This window comes from Triplophysa rosa, linkage group LG19, assembly GCF_024868665.1.
Source record: "Triplophysa rosa linkage group LG19, Trosa_1v2, whole genome shotgun sequence".
Classification (NCBI taxonomy): Eukaryota; Metazoa; Chordata; class Actinopteri; order Cypriniformes; family Nemacheilidae; genus Triplophysa; species Triplophysa rosa.
The window spans coordinates 5,168,517-5,184,469 of record NC_079908.1 but is presented as its reverse complement, the minus strand read 5'-3'; the positions used below and the strand labels follow the sequence as shown (position 1 = coordinate 5,184,469).

At 42.8% G+C, this 15,953-nt stretch overlaps 1 protein-coding gene across 1 annotated transcript; it reads left to right on the top strand.

Moving 5' to 3' along the window:
* Positions 1 to 2,725: 2,725 nt before the first annotated feature.
* msx2b (muscle segment homeobox 2b) lies at positions 2,726 to 5,132 on the top strand. The gene is made up of 2 exons (XM_057360491.1): positions 2,726 to 3,124; positions 3,905 to 5,132. The coding sequence occupies exons 1-2, from the start codon at positions 2,827 to 2,829 to the stop codon at positions 4,324 to 4,326; spliced, it is 720 nt and encodes a 239-aa protein (XP_057216474.1). The 5' UTR covers positions 2,726 to 2,826; the 3' UTR covers positions 4,327 to 5,132.
* The last annotated feature ends 10,821 nt before the right edge of the window (positions 5,133 to 15,953 follow it).

Genomic DNA, 15,953 nt, shown 5'->3' with positions numbered 1-15,953 from the left:
CAAGCATGAGAAGACAACACGTTTAAGATTAAGAAGGTTAAGAAGTCAGATTGCATGAAACACCATTGCACATCCCCTTTAAATAAACATCTTGCATTGCATACCTAACATGACATAGAATAATTCCAATCTATATCACATACTGTACATGTTTATAACAGGCAGTTTTTTTTATAGCTAATACATACTTTAAAGCAATTTTACACAATCTGTTTATTTTGATTAAGTTTGTTTATTTTAGCATCAACAAAAACTTGCACAACAGGGGCCCTATCATGTGTTGAGTGAATCATTTTCATATTACATGATAATTTATCTGCCTCTAAGTAATAACTTCTTCCTTTGAGCTAATTGAAGCTGGCGCCATCCTCATTTGGTGGGTAGCAATTTTCTCTCATTACAGCAAATGTTTGCTCATAAGAGAAGGATCCGGAAGCCTAATAAGGTACTAATAAAAACAAAGCGTTGACAGTTGCTGTCACCTTTGCCAAGTCTTGTCATGCAGTGTAATTAGTGAGATGAGGCTTGTGATCCTATGTTATGTCGGTGTGCCAAGACAATAAATTAAGTTGTTCTCCTTAAACGTAAAGACTTGCATGGCATAGAATGACCCTTGCACTTGTTTTCTTAAAATCACAGGTTTGCTATTTTTTCTCATTTAACATCAGTATCAAGCTTATAGTTAAAATAAATCCATATAGTGTAAAGCAAGAATAAGAGCGTGTGACATTTGGCCTGGTAGTGCTTGATTTGGTGGATCGTAGTGTCTGTCAAGCTGGGTAAATACATGTGTAAACATTGTTAGATTGAAGGAATGTAAGTACCTACATAAGCATTCCAGCACTGCAAAGTCAAGCCCATAATTACAATGTTCAAGGTGTGTTCAAACATACTGTACCAGAAAAACCAGGAGTTTGTTTTTGACGTTGTAGTCTTTTCCTTCTTTCATAAAGGTGAAAGTAATTAGGCAATTTTCTTTAAAAAGTCTTATCCCTAAGGGCCATTATCCTGAAATGCTTTTAAATGTAATATTTATGGCGTAGCATTGCCCAAGCATTCTCTCTCTCTCTTTCTCTCTCTCTCTCGCTCTCTCTCTCTCTCTCTCTCTCCTCTGTTATTGAGTATTTCTCATATGTCTCCTGTCAGGTTCTATGATACTCAACTGTAAAAGTGTGTCCTTCTCATCTATCACTACAGTTCAGCAGTCTCTCTCAGCCCATCTACGGAAAGAGCTGGATTGTGCTCGACAAGGTGCCTAAAGGCAGAGGCGTGACGGCAGAGTGTGTGCATGTGTGTGCGCTTGCGTGTGCGCTTGCGTGCGCGCTTGCGTGCGTGTGTATGTGTGTGCAGGGAGGCGACTCCTCCTGAGTGGAGCCGCTAAACTGCCACAGTTTCTCCCCCGAGGAGAGGCGCCTTTCATCTTCCCGCTCACTGGCGCCTTCACAAACCTCAGATTGTCTGTGAAATCACCCTGCTTAATAAACGCTGAGGCTCCTGGGAAAGACAAGCTAGCAGAATCTCACCCTGCAGCATTAGTGCACATACAAACACACACAGAGACCAGTCCAACAAGCAGCTGATTGCTGTTCCTGCTATTCATTACAAGAGAAGAAGGGTGATGTTTATTTCAAGTGTGATCACCCAAATACACCAAGTGTCATGGTTACAAACAGTTCCCCCATCCAGGACGAGACTTTAATTGATCTCTGTCTGAATGCCTTTTTACTGTGGAATGCCACAGTCTAAGTGCCCACAAGAAGTTTGTTCCTAATTAGAATTTTTGTTAAATTGTTTTACTTTTAAAGAGTAAACACCCTAACGCTGCATCTAGCTTGTTACTGTTGCCAGCAACAACTACTTTTTTCAAGAAAATGTGCAAGATAACAATCTTTCATTTTCACTTGAAAATCATTGTTAAGTAAATAATCACACTTCAGCTTATGTCTCGGATAGTTCTGTACAGCAGTACTGCATTGAATCATAATGCCTCACACATTATAGCACATGTAGGCCTACACTTTTGTCTATACTGAAGAATTAGATTGCTCTTTCGAAAACTATGGTTTTACTACAGTATCCATAGTTTACTGTAACTGTGGTATTAGTATTACAACTATAGTATCCACAGGTTTACCATGCTCCGAGTCCAACTACAGGAAACATAGTTTAACCATGACATTTGTAGTACCATTATGGTAATACAAATGGAAATAAATCTATACTTTTACTATAATAAAACCATGGTTCATTTGATAAGGGACGTGTTTTTTTCTGCAGCTGTGAGATTCTTGAACCTTCTGAAACAGCTTGGAGAAAACCCACTTCAATAAGTAGGCTACATGTTTACAAAAATGAAAAACCTAACGAAAATGAATCATGTTATTATAGAAAGTGTGGCCATGCCTTTTTGGCGGACTGATAATCATTCGCGTTACCGCATTTCACTACAAATACCATAATAAACTACAGTTGCGGAAGTAACGTTTAGTCAACGTGTAAATGTGTAAATTATTATTGTACTTCGTGTTCTGTTGTCAAGTCAATACACATCGCTCACCAAATCTCACGAATGTTTCTCCCCGTCGCGGTCACTTTTGTCAGTCAAAATGATCGACACATTTTCCCAAACTTCTCTAAACCAATCGCTAGTTACACTACTTCGGCAACGCTCTGATTGGCCGCTGCAGTGTGCTGCCGTAGACGCTCCGATTGGTCAAAAGTTCCGCCGTCGCCGCGTGCTTCAGGGCATCAAAGGCCTGACTGTTTTCGCGTGAGACGTCAGAGTGACTTTGAAGTTCGGGCGTCCAGAGGAGAGTCGCGAGGAGGATGTCCGTGTCCGCGAGCTTGAGGGTATCAGACGGAGATCGGACGATGGAGCATCGCAAGCCTCAAGTGTCAAGTCATCCCTTTAGCGTGGAGTCTCTCATATCAAGCCACAAACCCAGTAAGGACTTTGAAAGAAGGCGTGAGGATGTGTCCAGTCCGTTCGCTAAAACTGAGCTAAGGGATTGTGGTTCGGCTGGAATATCAAAGCACTTTATGCAGAGTTCACCCGTCAAATCCGAATCACCGGAGCCGGAAGACTGCACTTCATGGGTTATGAACTCGACATACTCGCAATCGCGTAAGCAATGTTTATATTTTTAAAGTGACACGCTGTATTGCTTATGCAGTTACATTTTAAATCTCCAATAATAATGATGCTATGCAGGCTATGATATTTCTGGTAAAAGTATAGTTATACAAATGGCACCCGATCCGCCAAAAAACAAAGTTAGCCTACTACGTTTTTACTATAACAAAACCATGGCTAATTTTCCTAACGCTTGCCTTTTAACTTGATTTTATTGAAATGGAAAGAGATCTAAACAACATGTGTACTGTATCTTCTCAACAAAAAATTCTGTCAATGTATTTGCAATTATAGCCTATTGGTAAAGTTAAGTAAATAATGGTATATGTAGTATTTATTTAATATTTGATTTCTTATGTTTTTGTAATTGTGTCAGTAGGCCTTACTGATTAGACTTGAATTGATAAAGTAAACACGAAGTTTTAGTTCTTACTTGAGCAATATTTATATATAATGTTTTAAGTAGCATTAAAAATCTGAAGACTCAAAATTATGATTTCTAATCAAATTAGCCTATACCTGTTAATGGATATTAAATTAGATTTCTTTATATTATTCATTTAACAAAATAAGTTTTATTAAAATGTAAAATGACCTGTATATACATATGTTTTATTAAAAGTATGAAATTATTATCTCAATAATATAAAATCTTTAGAATGTAGTTTCTTGAATCTTTTTTGACAGAGAAATTCCAGCATTAAAATGTATAAGAAATGTAATAATGTTTACAATATGTCGTTTTTAAACTTTGTCTCCTTTATGCTACAGGCCAGGGAAGTTCCTGTCCTCTCCGCAAGCACAAGACGAACCGCAAACCCCGTACGCCGTTCACCACCTCGCAGCTCCTGGCCCTGGAACGAAAGTTTCGGCAGAAGCAGTACCTGTCCATTGCAGAGCGAGCGGAATTCTCCAGTTCCCTCACTCTTACAGAAACCCAGGTGAAGATCTGGTTCCAGAACCGACGGGCCAAGGCCAAGCGTCTACAGGAGGCCGAGCTGGAAAAGCTCAAGCTGACTGCTAAACCAACCCTGCATCCTAATTTCAGTCTGCATCTTCCTCTTGGGACGCAGCTCCATTCGGCGGTCTCGCTCTATGGACAGTCTTATCCTTTCCAAAGGCCTTTATTGCCCATTGCTCCAGTTGGGCTTTATGGAGCACCTTTGGGGTACAGCATGTATCACCTTGCTTGAGAGGAGGTGCTATGAACAGCTACGGCTCTGTGGATGTATAGAAAGACGATGTTTACAATCTTTGGGTATCCAAGTCCAAAAAAACAAACAACAACCAAAACATCTAAAACCCATGATTCCTTTTCATTGCGTGCCTTAACACACATCCTGAAAGACCTGATATGAATATCAGAACATTTTACCTCACTTTCCACTGACAGAGAGATCAAATATTACCCTGTGGATGGATAACTATAATGCCAAACCTTATTTGTATATTTGTGTCATACGTCTTCATGTAATATATTGTAAAATGAATTATTTTGTGTACTATAAAGTCCACTGTAATAATGTTGGATGGATTTTCATCCTGTTAAAATGATTTCTGACAGGCTCATACACTGATACAGCGTCATACATCGATTTTACTTCTCAAGATGACGGCTGACTTACCTGTTGCTTTGCTATAATTGATGGATGGCGTTTTTTAAGGTTATAGCTCTTAAAGGAAATTAGCAAATTATAAGCCAATGATTTACATATATTTATAAGATAAAAACATTGATATTTCATTGAAAGGTTTAAAATAAGATTTGTATCTTGGGTAGTAAAGTAAAAGGCTTTTCTCTATACATTGTTTTCATCCAACATAGAAGCAAGCTGGACAGTTATATGCAATTATATCTTTTTTATATATATTTAGCTACAATTTTATATATTTATACTGTAATTATTCTTCACTGAAATCCCTTTGAAAGGTGCTGTTGTGTACAGTTGATAGTTTTTAAGACATCTGGATGGAGAATAAATAATGCTTGTTTACTTTGTTTGCTATATTAATGTTTTCAATTTGAAGTTTGATAATATTAATGATTAATTTAGTGCAAAATCAAAAACGGCATATTATTTTCACTTATATTTTACTTATTTTAAAAATTTACCTGCACCTTTGCAAATGTTTAAAATCTGAGATTTGTGCAGAATACAGTCATAAATGCATTACTATAGATCACACTTCCAAAAACAATAATGTGCAGGCTTTTTTTCTTCAGAAATGTCAGTAACAGTTGGGAACACTTTACAGTATATTAACTTTATTAACACAAGACTTTGAGATGCTTTACAGAGAGGTAGTTTTATGAATTATTTGAAAATGAAAATTCAGCTTCATGATGCAATGAAATTTATTCATTGTTACAGATTAATTTGTTTTCACTTCTCACCTCGTTGTGGCTTGTTCATTAAGTTGTGGCCTCATAAATGGGGAGTTAAAAGGCACGTTTTAATGTTTCCTTGTGACTTTGATACAAAGAGGAAATAGTTTATGGTCGGCACTTTACTCACAAGCTTCCTTTAATCAAAACACGACACCAGCCGTGTTAATCAAACACAGAAGGGCTAAAGTGTTCACGGATGTGTTTTATAATGTCTTATAATGTCGACTGTGTGCCACTTACCAGAACTCAGCGCATGTGAGCAATTTGCCTGATCTTTCCAAGTCAGTAGAAGAGTTCAGAGCACTTTGAAGTTGAAGTCCCACAAAACTGTCAAGTTTCTCAGTACTTGTTTAGGTACTTAGAGCAAAAATGGACTTTACAGTTATGTTGCTTAATTTATGTCTATATATGTTCTATATTTTACCCTTGTCATTAACTGAAAATACTTGTCATTCACTCGAACGTCTTTTTTTCTTCTAAATTTAACCTCCACATACAACATTTCATATAATACCCAATTTACTTCACATTGAAGTATCGGCTTGGTACACTGTAAAAATGATTTGCTTTTTGTTGGTTCAACTTCAAATGCCTTAAATTCTTCAAGTTAATTCAACTTAAAAATACTAGTTAACTGAGTTTCATTGAGTTGACTAATATTTTTAAGTAAAATTAACATAAAATGTTAAGGAAACCAGGTAAATTTTTTTTTAATTGAACCAACAATGTTTACAGTGATTACTTTTTCTAATCTGACTAAATGTAACCTAGATAACACTTGAAAACACTTTTCAACACCAACTTCAAATTAGTGGAAAATAAAAAAAATATGGGAGAGCCCTAATCATAAATGCAATAAAAAGGAGCTACACTATACCAAGTATTTATTTAAATTTAATTTTATAATTTATTTAAACATTTTTCTTTCCTGGGGATCAACCTGAACACTGAACTCTCACGTTTCTGAAAAGCATGTGTCAATTTGTGTCAAATTGCGCTAAAACAGATGCATAAAATATATATTCTACAGGGATTAAATATAGGTTAAAAATGAACACACAGTATTACAGTAAAAAGGTTAAAATAACTTTTTTTACATTTTTTACAAAATTGTTTTTTTTACACATTATTAGTCTCTTGTACTCCAAAAATACAAACAGTAAAGTCGTACAGTAAAAAGTGGGTTATGCATAGGGGTAAGGAAGCAAACCAGGCTTCAAATACCATCAAAAGTGTCTTGGAGGGCAACAAATGTCCCAATTAACTCAATTCACCCCATATGTGATTCCTAATATTCTTTTACCACATTAATGGTTATATTGGGTGATTTACATATAGCCAACCAAAGTCATTTGAGACTATCTCTGTGATTCAGACCTCCTCTGCTGGTTACAGGCAGAACAACACTAGACACATCAGAATAATGAATGTGTACTTCCTGATTTTTTACTGATTTTATTTACAATAGGCATGCTAGGCAGTGTTATGAAAGAGCTGTGCCTGCATGGTGTATTCAATCTTCTTTTTCGTACAGGACTCATTATCATACTTTACATTTTTGCTGTTTTTTCATAATTTTACAATTATGTCTGCAGGATTTTATTATACTAACTAATGCATCTAAAGCTATGAGAATTTAAATAAATTTAGCCGGATCTCCTCATATTCATTTCATTGATCTCCAGCCAAGAAGGACACCAGCGCTGCAGGTGGACAGGTGGTAACAGAGCATCATGTTATGTATTCTGCTGGAGGAGACACAGAGAGCTTGACCTCTTTATTCATTTACATTCTGCAATGTGCCTCGAAGCCACCGGTCCAGAACTGACAAGCTGCTCCAATGTATTTTTAATTCCCATTCTTAAAATGACATCTGGGAATCTTATAAAAAACAAGCAGCAAAAGCTTTATTTTTTAAGCCATGGCTTATCAATAGAATGTCTGTTTCTGTCGGCGGACTTCATTATCCAGACAGCTCGCTGAAAGAACAAGTGCACTGGAAAATCAGCCCTTTAAACAGTGACACATTGCTATTGGTTTTCCAGATATCAGGGTGAACCATAGTTGTGTGGTGGAATATAGATGCTGTAGACATGGCAACGTGTAAGTGCCATGTCCCTACATTAAAAAATAAAATAATGTACCTACATTAAAAAGTAACAGTATTCCATTACAGTAATTCAGCTTACAATACTGTTATATTGTGATAATTAGATTACTTTTTAAAATAAATGTTGTTATTAATATGTACAGGAATAGATTTTCATAACTCTCCCATCTATGAAAATAATGATTTCTTCGACAACTCAACTAAGCATCAACAACATGTTTGGGCCTAGAGCCCAAACTTTGTGTAAGACGTCTTCCGTCCCCAAACAGCGTCTGAACTCGCGTTGATCCCCCAGCTGCCCGCAGCGGTTTAAATCAAGGCAGCTGGCACCCAATGTGTCCGCCTCTCGCGGGAAGGGCACTGGGAAAGATAGAAGCAGACATCTATTCAGTCAGCTTACATAACATAGATGCACATACCAGATTAGTGAAGGGACGATATCATCATCGTGCACCGGATGCATAATGACACACAACATGTTTTATATATCATACAGATGTTATAGCCTCCACTAACTGTAATAGAAATGGATCTAGCTGGAGGAAATTCCTGTTGCACTGCTTGGCTTTGAAATAAAGCTACACTAGATATTCCGGTGTGAAGCTATTCCAGGCGTTCATGAGGAATTATACATTCATCAGGGAAATTAGACCGCATGACACCATGTTGTCGTAAAGGCCAATTTAACTGCTATAAACACCACTGGCTGTCATGCATAAAGTCCCTGAGACGATGACTTAATCAGATTTCTTTCACTGTGCTTATCTGTGTGAGTCATCAGAGGGAAAATGAGCTTTAGGCAAGTGGGCCTGTGAATACGTGATGATGTTTACTAATGAGTCGGCCAACAGATGGCAGTATACCAGCAAAATTGAGCAGGTGTGCAGGTTTCAGAAACAAATTAAGTAAACAAACCATTTTAAATTGATGGAAAATAACATATGATGGAAATAGCATACTACCCATAGTATTTTTGCTAAATATACAGTTTGTATATTATGTGCTTTGAGCTGATTTTTGGGGTTCAGACGATCTGTATACAACAGTATTGTCCCACAATGCAATGTAGCCGACTTCCATTTCCAAAATGTCAAACAATTTGTACCGTCATGATTTTGTCATTATATTACTTGTTTTGATCACCAAATTTTTACACAAAAAAGACAAATAAATTAAACTCAACCAATAAATGCAAATCAAAAATGCATTAAGAAGAATATTGGTAACCGAACAACAGCGGTACCTTTAGGGGCCCACAGCTCAGGGACCAACAGAACCCCTCCCCCCCGGAAGGTGATCATGACTTCCAGGGGCCCAGCCTACTACAATTTAGTCAGGGGGCCCAGAACAGCAAGCGGTACCCATTAACTTCTATTCTTTAAAATAGAATCTACTTTTGTGTCCAGCGAAAGAAAATCATACAGGTTTGAAATGACAGGACGGTGAGTAAAAGATGACACATTTTTAATGTTTGAGTGAACTATCCCTTTGAATTGAATGCTGATGCACAGCTTTGATGCAATGTGCAAAATACAAACTGTGTACCCAATACCATGTTAAAAGAAAATCCATTAACCTTATGGACATGTGCACATCCCGTCATGGTGCTCACATGGAACACTGTTTTCCTTTTGTATCCGGTTCAACTGAACCCTCAAAATAGCTCAAAGCTCAACCGGATCAATGTGCCATTCCGACCTGCCTGCAAACTGCTGCCAAATTGATGCCATTCTGATGCAGAGTGACTTTAGTGCACAAGGTCAGAGGAGGTGCAGTACTGCACTACAGCAGGCAGAGAGCAGCATCTCTCGAAACACAACATCAATCATATCAACCTGGAACTCCTCTCTTAAAGACTCTGACAACTGATTTCTGTTCATTTTCATGTTTCCATGTGAGATATGAAGGTAAAGACAAAATGTTATATGGTTTATATGGCTACTGAAAACAATAATTTTTGAATGAGATAATTGTGTTAACTCCCATGTGAAATTTGTTGCCATTGAAAATATGTAAGCACCAATGGATGTCAAATAAAAAATATGTAGTTTGAGAGAGATGTCAAAAGGTTAAATTTAGCAAGTTATGAACTTGTACGTACTTGATTTCCTCAAGTCGTTCCAACCCTGTATGACTTTTTTATCTGCGGCACACAAAAGAAGATATTTTGAAGAATGTTGGGAACCAAACAACATCGGCCCCCATTGACTTCCATTGTATGGACAAAAGAAATAGTCATATACAGGTTTGGGATGACATGAAGGTGAATAAATGATGACAGAATTTTCATTTTTGGGTGAACTGTCATTTTTAAGAACACAAAAAGTGGATTGAATTAAGCGCAACAACACTACACGATGACCCTCTCAGTCTGGTTTCAGACAAGCTGGTTTAGACTGTTATTACATAATAGTTCTTTGACTTCTTGAACACACATTTCACAGACACAAACAAACAAGCAAGGGCTTTTTACAGACAACATTTGGTCAGAATAATTATATCATGTGGGTGGAAAGGAGTTTGGCACTTGTTTTGGGCAGTAGTGCGATTACACATAGATTTAGAAAACCGTGAAGTTCATGTCCTCCGGGAAACAGGATCAACACTGAGCACCTTTGACACCCACCAAAAAAGATATAGTGTCTCATCTTTGATGATGTAGCCTGTGTGTCTGTCACAGATTTCTTGTCAAATCTCCTGGTGTTGAAGATAATCAAAAATGTCTTGGTTACGACTGTAACCTCCGTTCCCTGATGGAGGGAACGAGACGTTGTGTTGAGAGACAGACTGGGGTTTGATCTTGAGAACCTATCATCTCCGAAAGGAATTTAAAACACCAATGGGCTTTGGCGAATGGCACACGCACGGCAGTCCCCACCCCGTGCATACGGGTATAAAAGGGAGGTGGCGGTGGCCATTCACCCAGCCTTTGGGCTGAGGAACCTGAGAGACATCTCCCGGTCGCTGCAGCAGGTCGGCGAAGCGTTGTGGCATGAAGACACAACGTCTCGTTCTCTCCATCAGGGAACGGAGGTTACAGTTGTAACCGAGACGTTCCCCTTCAGTCAGTCTCTCGACGTTGTGACCTATATTTACACACCACAGCGCTGAGCCGTATCACAACCTCAAGCGGAGCAACACTGACTGGACTAGCAAGTCACGGACTAGTGAGCGCTATCGCGAGACGTAATCTTCCAGTGGGATCAGTACTAGTAGCATACTGAGAGGCTTGTACCGACGGCCATCACGGGCGATGGCGTTTGTCTCTATTAGCAAGACGCCGTCCGGCGCCGTAAGAACACTGGGGAAACACTGCTCTACTCATTGAAGAGTGTGTTACGGAGGCCACATCCTACTACAAGGGGAGGTTACATGTGAAGACACCAACATGGTCTCACCAGTGGGGAGAACAACATGTGAGAAATTGTGTCAGCCCGAAAGGGGGGACAGAAACCAGGTGGTATAATCCACCACAGGGGAGGTCACAGGTTCACCGACAGAGGAACCAAGAGGGAGGAATTCAACATATGGGACGACCCTGCAGGGGAGTCACTACGTATGGGACAACAGTCCTAGTATAGGGGTCCACCTGAGCAGGGGCGACTCTACCAGTACTGGACTTGGTTCTAACAGACCGCTCCGCCCGGTCTGTTACCATAATGCCAATGCTTAGTGATGGATAGAATGCCTATACTTCGCCCTAAGGGGGGAGGTAGGGAGGCTAAGATAGTGCACTAGACTCGCCTGGAGAGGGGAGAAGGTGCTTTCGCAGGCGTACGCCCAAACCAGTTGCCGGCCTTATACGCCGGCAGCGTGTAAGACACGGGCTGACACTGGTTGCACGTGGAGGTTGTAAACCCTCGCGAAGATACTGGGCGTAGCCCAACCAGCAGCACTACATATGTCTGCCAGAGAGGCGCACTGAGCCAGTGCCCATGAGGAGGCCATACTCCGAGTGGAGTGGGCTCTCACTGCAAGCGGGCACGGGTGATCTTGGGATTGGTATGCCAAGTGATGGCATCCGCAATACAGTGCGCCAATCTCTGTTTGGAGACAGCCCTACCCTGGTGCTGTCCCCCATAACAGACAAAGAACTGCTCAGAGCTTCTAAAGCTCTGTGTGTGGTCCAAGTAGTACGTGCCAGTATGTGCGCGTACTGGACACAACACGTTGGAGGTTGGGTCTTCCTCCTCAGAAGAGAGCGCCTGCAGGTTCACCACCTGGTCCTGGAAAGGAGTGGTGGGAACCTTGGGCACGTAATCTCAGGTCTCAGGATAACGTGAGAGCTACAGGGCCCAAATTCTAGGCACCCATGGGACACGAAAAATGCCTGGAGGTCCCCCACCCTCTTGATAGAAGCGAGCGCAATCAAGAGTGCCATCTTCATCGTCAGATGAGGAAGACTGGCGTCTCTGAGGGGCTCGAAAGGGGCCATACCAAGACCCTGTAAAACCACATTAAGGTCCCGAGAGCGTCCACTTATAAGCGTATAGACACCTAGTGGCGGGCTCTACCCTGCAGTACGGTCTCTCTGACCGCCGGCGGCAAGTCTCCTCGTCCCGTCCAGGGGCCAGACCTGGAGATTCCAGAGGACTGGCTTGGGGTGCCACACCGTGCCCTTTCCCTGTGACAGAAGGTCCTTCGTCAGGGGAATCGGCCAGGGGGAGCTGTCGTCATCTGAAAACCAAGTCTGGTTGGACCAGTAAGGCGCAACTAGCAGTACTTGATGTCCCTCTTCCCTGACCTTGCACAGGACCTGTGCCAGGATGCTCACTTGGGGAAGGCATATTTCCGCTTGTCCCGCGGCCAGCTCTGTGCTAAGCAGTGTTAATTTCGTTGACAAAAACTATGACGAAAAGTATTCGTTAATGACATGTTTTCACTGACGAAAACGAGACGATAACTAAATAAAAATGAATGCATGATAACGAAAACTGTAATAAAAATATACTGACATTTTCGTCAACTAAAAAAACGAAAAGAAAATATTCTTGTCCCACCTGGCGGACATCAGTTTGCGCGCATGTGCTTATCTCATATAAATGGCAGAGAGAAGTCTCTGGGAGAAGGGGAAGCACAGACATATATTCTGTCTCCACGCAGTTTACAAGGCGTCTTATTTTTTTTTGTTTACGCAGCAAACTTGAAGCGCGACTTCAGGCGTGTCACCCCAAAACACATTACAAAGGAAGCACAAAGGTTTTTATATGCCTATGTTAACTTAACACGAGCTGCTGCATAACGTGAAATGCAACATAAAGTCAGCCAAAAGAAACCAGCGCTGTCCTCTACTGATTATAGAAGTGATGAAGTGAGTCAAACTGTACATTCCAACCAAATATGTAACATGTTTGCATGACTAAAGAAATGTAATACAATTTATATGAAAGCTATTTCTCATTCATTGCTGTCTCAAGCAAAGACAGTGCAGCTATTTCTTCAAAGAGGCATGCCATGAGCCAATAGCCTTTGAGTGTGAGCCCTGTCAGAGCGTTTCATTGGTTGAATGAATGAACACGCCCTACTTAAAGAGTCAATTGAGTCAAATGGGATTGAATGAACTGGAACATGTCATTCATGGTCTAATATTCTGTGTTCCAACAATGCAAATCTAGTTACTGAACTTTTCTGAAAAATAAAGGTAATGACCTGGTTTAATTTCATTCTAAGGTGAATTATGTCAAAACAGTTGAATCTTTGTATGTAACATTTAATTACACCAAGTAAATGATTTAAAACATTTAGATTTTAGTAGACTAAATATAATGTATATTTATTCGACTAAAATGTTTTTCATATTTCGTCGACTAAAACTAGACTAAAACTAAAATGATGGGGATGACTAAAATGTGACTAAAACTAAATTTCATTTTCTTCAAAAGACTATGACTAAAACTAAATCAAAATTTGCTGTCAAAATTAACACTGGTGCTAAGACATCCGTACCGAGGGGTCCCTCGGTCAGGGAGTACCAAAGCGGACAATGGGTGGAGTCCAGGGAAGCAAACAGGTCCACCTGCGCCTGGCCGAACCGCTCCCATATGAGCCAGACTGCGTGGGGATGGAGTCGCCATTCTCTGCGGGGCATCCCCTGACGAGAGAGCACATCGGCTGTCTGGTTAAGGTCGCCCGGGATGATGGTGGCTCGCAGGGACTTGGTCGTGACATCTGCCATGAGTGTATGCCACCTTGGTTGATGTACGCCACGGCAGCCGTGCTGTCAGACCGGACCAGCACATGTTTGTCCTGCACGAGGGACTGGAGCCTCCTGAGTGCCAAAAGGAAAGCAAGCAACTCCAGGCAGTTGATGTGCCACCGCAGCCGGGGACCCGTCCACTGCCCCGATACTGTGTGCCCGTTGCACACTGCACCCCACCCCTGCAGGGAGACGTCTGACATGATCACGACGTGCCTCGGAACCCCCGCTCGGAGGAAGGTCAGATCTGACCAGGGGTTGAGGGTGCGAAGGCACTGAGGCGTTATCGTAATGCGCCTGGTGCCGGTGTGCCACGCCGTCCAGGGAACACTACTCTGTAGCCAGTGCTGAAGCGGCCGCATGTGCATCAACCCGAAAGGTATTACCACTGTTGAGGATGCCATGTGCCCCAGGAGCCTCTGAAAATGTTTCAGCGGGACAGCTGGAGTGCGCCTGACAAATTTCAGACAGTTCAGCACCAACTGCACACACTCGTTGAGACGTGCTGACATACGGACAGGGTCTAGTTCCATACCGAGATAAGAGGAGCTCTGCGCTGGGGAGAGCTTGCTCTTTTCTCGGATGACCCGTAGGCCCAGACGGTCTAGGTGCCGGAGCACGAGGTCCCTGTGCGTACACAACATATCTCGTGAGTGTGCCAAGATAAGCCAGTCGTCGAGATATTTGAGTATCCGCACACCTTGCTCCCTGAGGGGCGCTAAGGCAGCAGTTTGGTAAAAACCCAAGGAGACAGGGCCAGGCCGAAGGGCAGAACCTTGTACTGATACGCTCTTCCCTCGAATCGCAGGAATGGTCGGTGTAGAGGGAGGATGGAGACATGAAAGTACGCGTCCTACAGGTCAATTGCCATGAACCAATCTTGGTTTCTGAACTGAGCCCAAGATGCACCTCTGCGACAGCATCCTGAACGGCAGCCTTTGTAGGTGCTTGATCAGGAGGCGCAGATGCAGAATGGGGCAGAGCCCCCCATCTTTTTTGGGCACTATGAGGTACGGGCTGTAAAACCCGGAAGACATCTCGATTAGAAGCACGGGAGCGTTCTCCCTTCGAACCGAGGTGTGGAGAATGCCCGGAAACTTGGGAGGGCGCCTGGCGAACTGGATCGCATAACCCAGACGGATCGTCCTCTCTAGCCTGCGTGACGGGTTGGTGCACTCTTGCCAAGCGCCCAAGAACCATGACAGCGGAACCAGAGGGACTATCTGCTTCACCATGCCATGGGAGGCTGGTCCGGTGACTGACAGAGCGGTCACCTTGCACGCGGCGGGACCTCGGGGAGGTTGACGGCTCTGCTGACTTACCTGCCTGGTGTTACCGCCGGCCAACGCAACGTCAAGTAGAGATTGCGGAAGGCAGTGAGAAGTTATGTCGGCCAGCGAGAGTGCTGCGGGGAAGCCCGGAGAGAGAGAAGCTCTTTTGAGAGAGAGTGGGCGCCCGGCCCTAAAAAGGGCCCGCCTTTGTGGGGGACGTGGCAGGTGTCATCCCGCTTCGACCCGCCGGCGATGACCTGGCCGGGGGGGGTCGGGCCCGCTGTTACTCCCAATCCCCCTGGCTCATCCCGTCAGGGCCGCTCTGTCTCCTAGGCGGGTTCACAACGGGGTAGAAGCCCTCAGCCATGGGGCTCTGCATCTCTGGCGGGCCCCAGTACCAGAGGGGCCACCACGGGGGGCGGGGCTGCTGGGGTGCAGACTGCACTCGAGACCACGATGACCGTTAGGTGGCCGGGTTACGGCAGAGCAGTCTGCTTCTTCACAACGGAGAACCTCCACAGTGTCACCACACAGCCCCGCTTGCGACATAGGCGCATCTAGAAGGCTCGCCATCTGAGCATCACTATGCAAGGTTGAGCCACAGATGTCTCCCTTGGACCACTATCGGGGACGCCGTCCGATCCAGGGCATCTGCCATGACCTTCGTCACCGAGGCGCTGCGAACGGCATATTCCACATCTTTGTGAGCTCCTCATGCACCTCCAGGTCAGCCGCGGGCAAGCACGGCCATCCTCTCTGCGTCGAATCTTCTTGGGCTCGACCGCCCGGGGGCGGGAGCTCCAAGGGGTCTCCGCATTCGATGCCAGGAGGTAGCTGTCCGACATTATGACGGA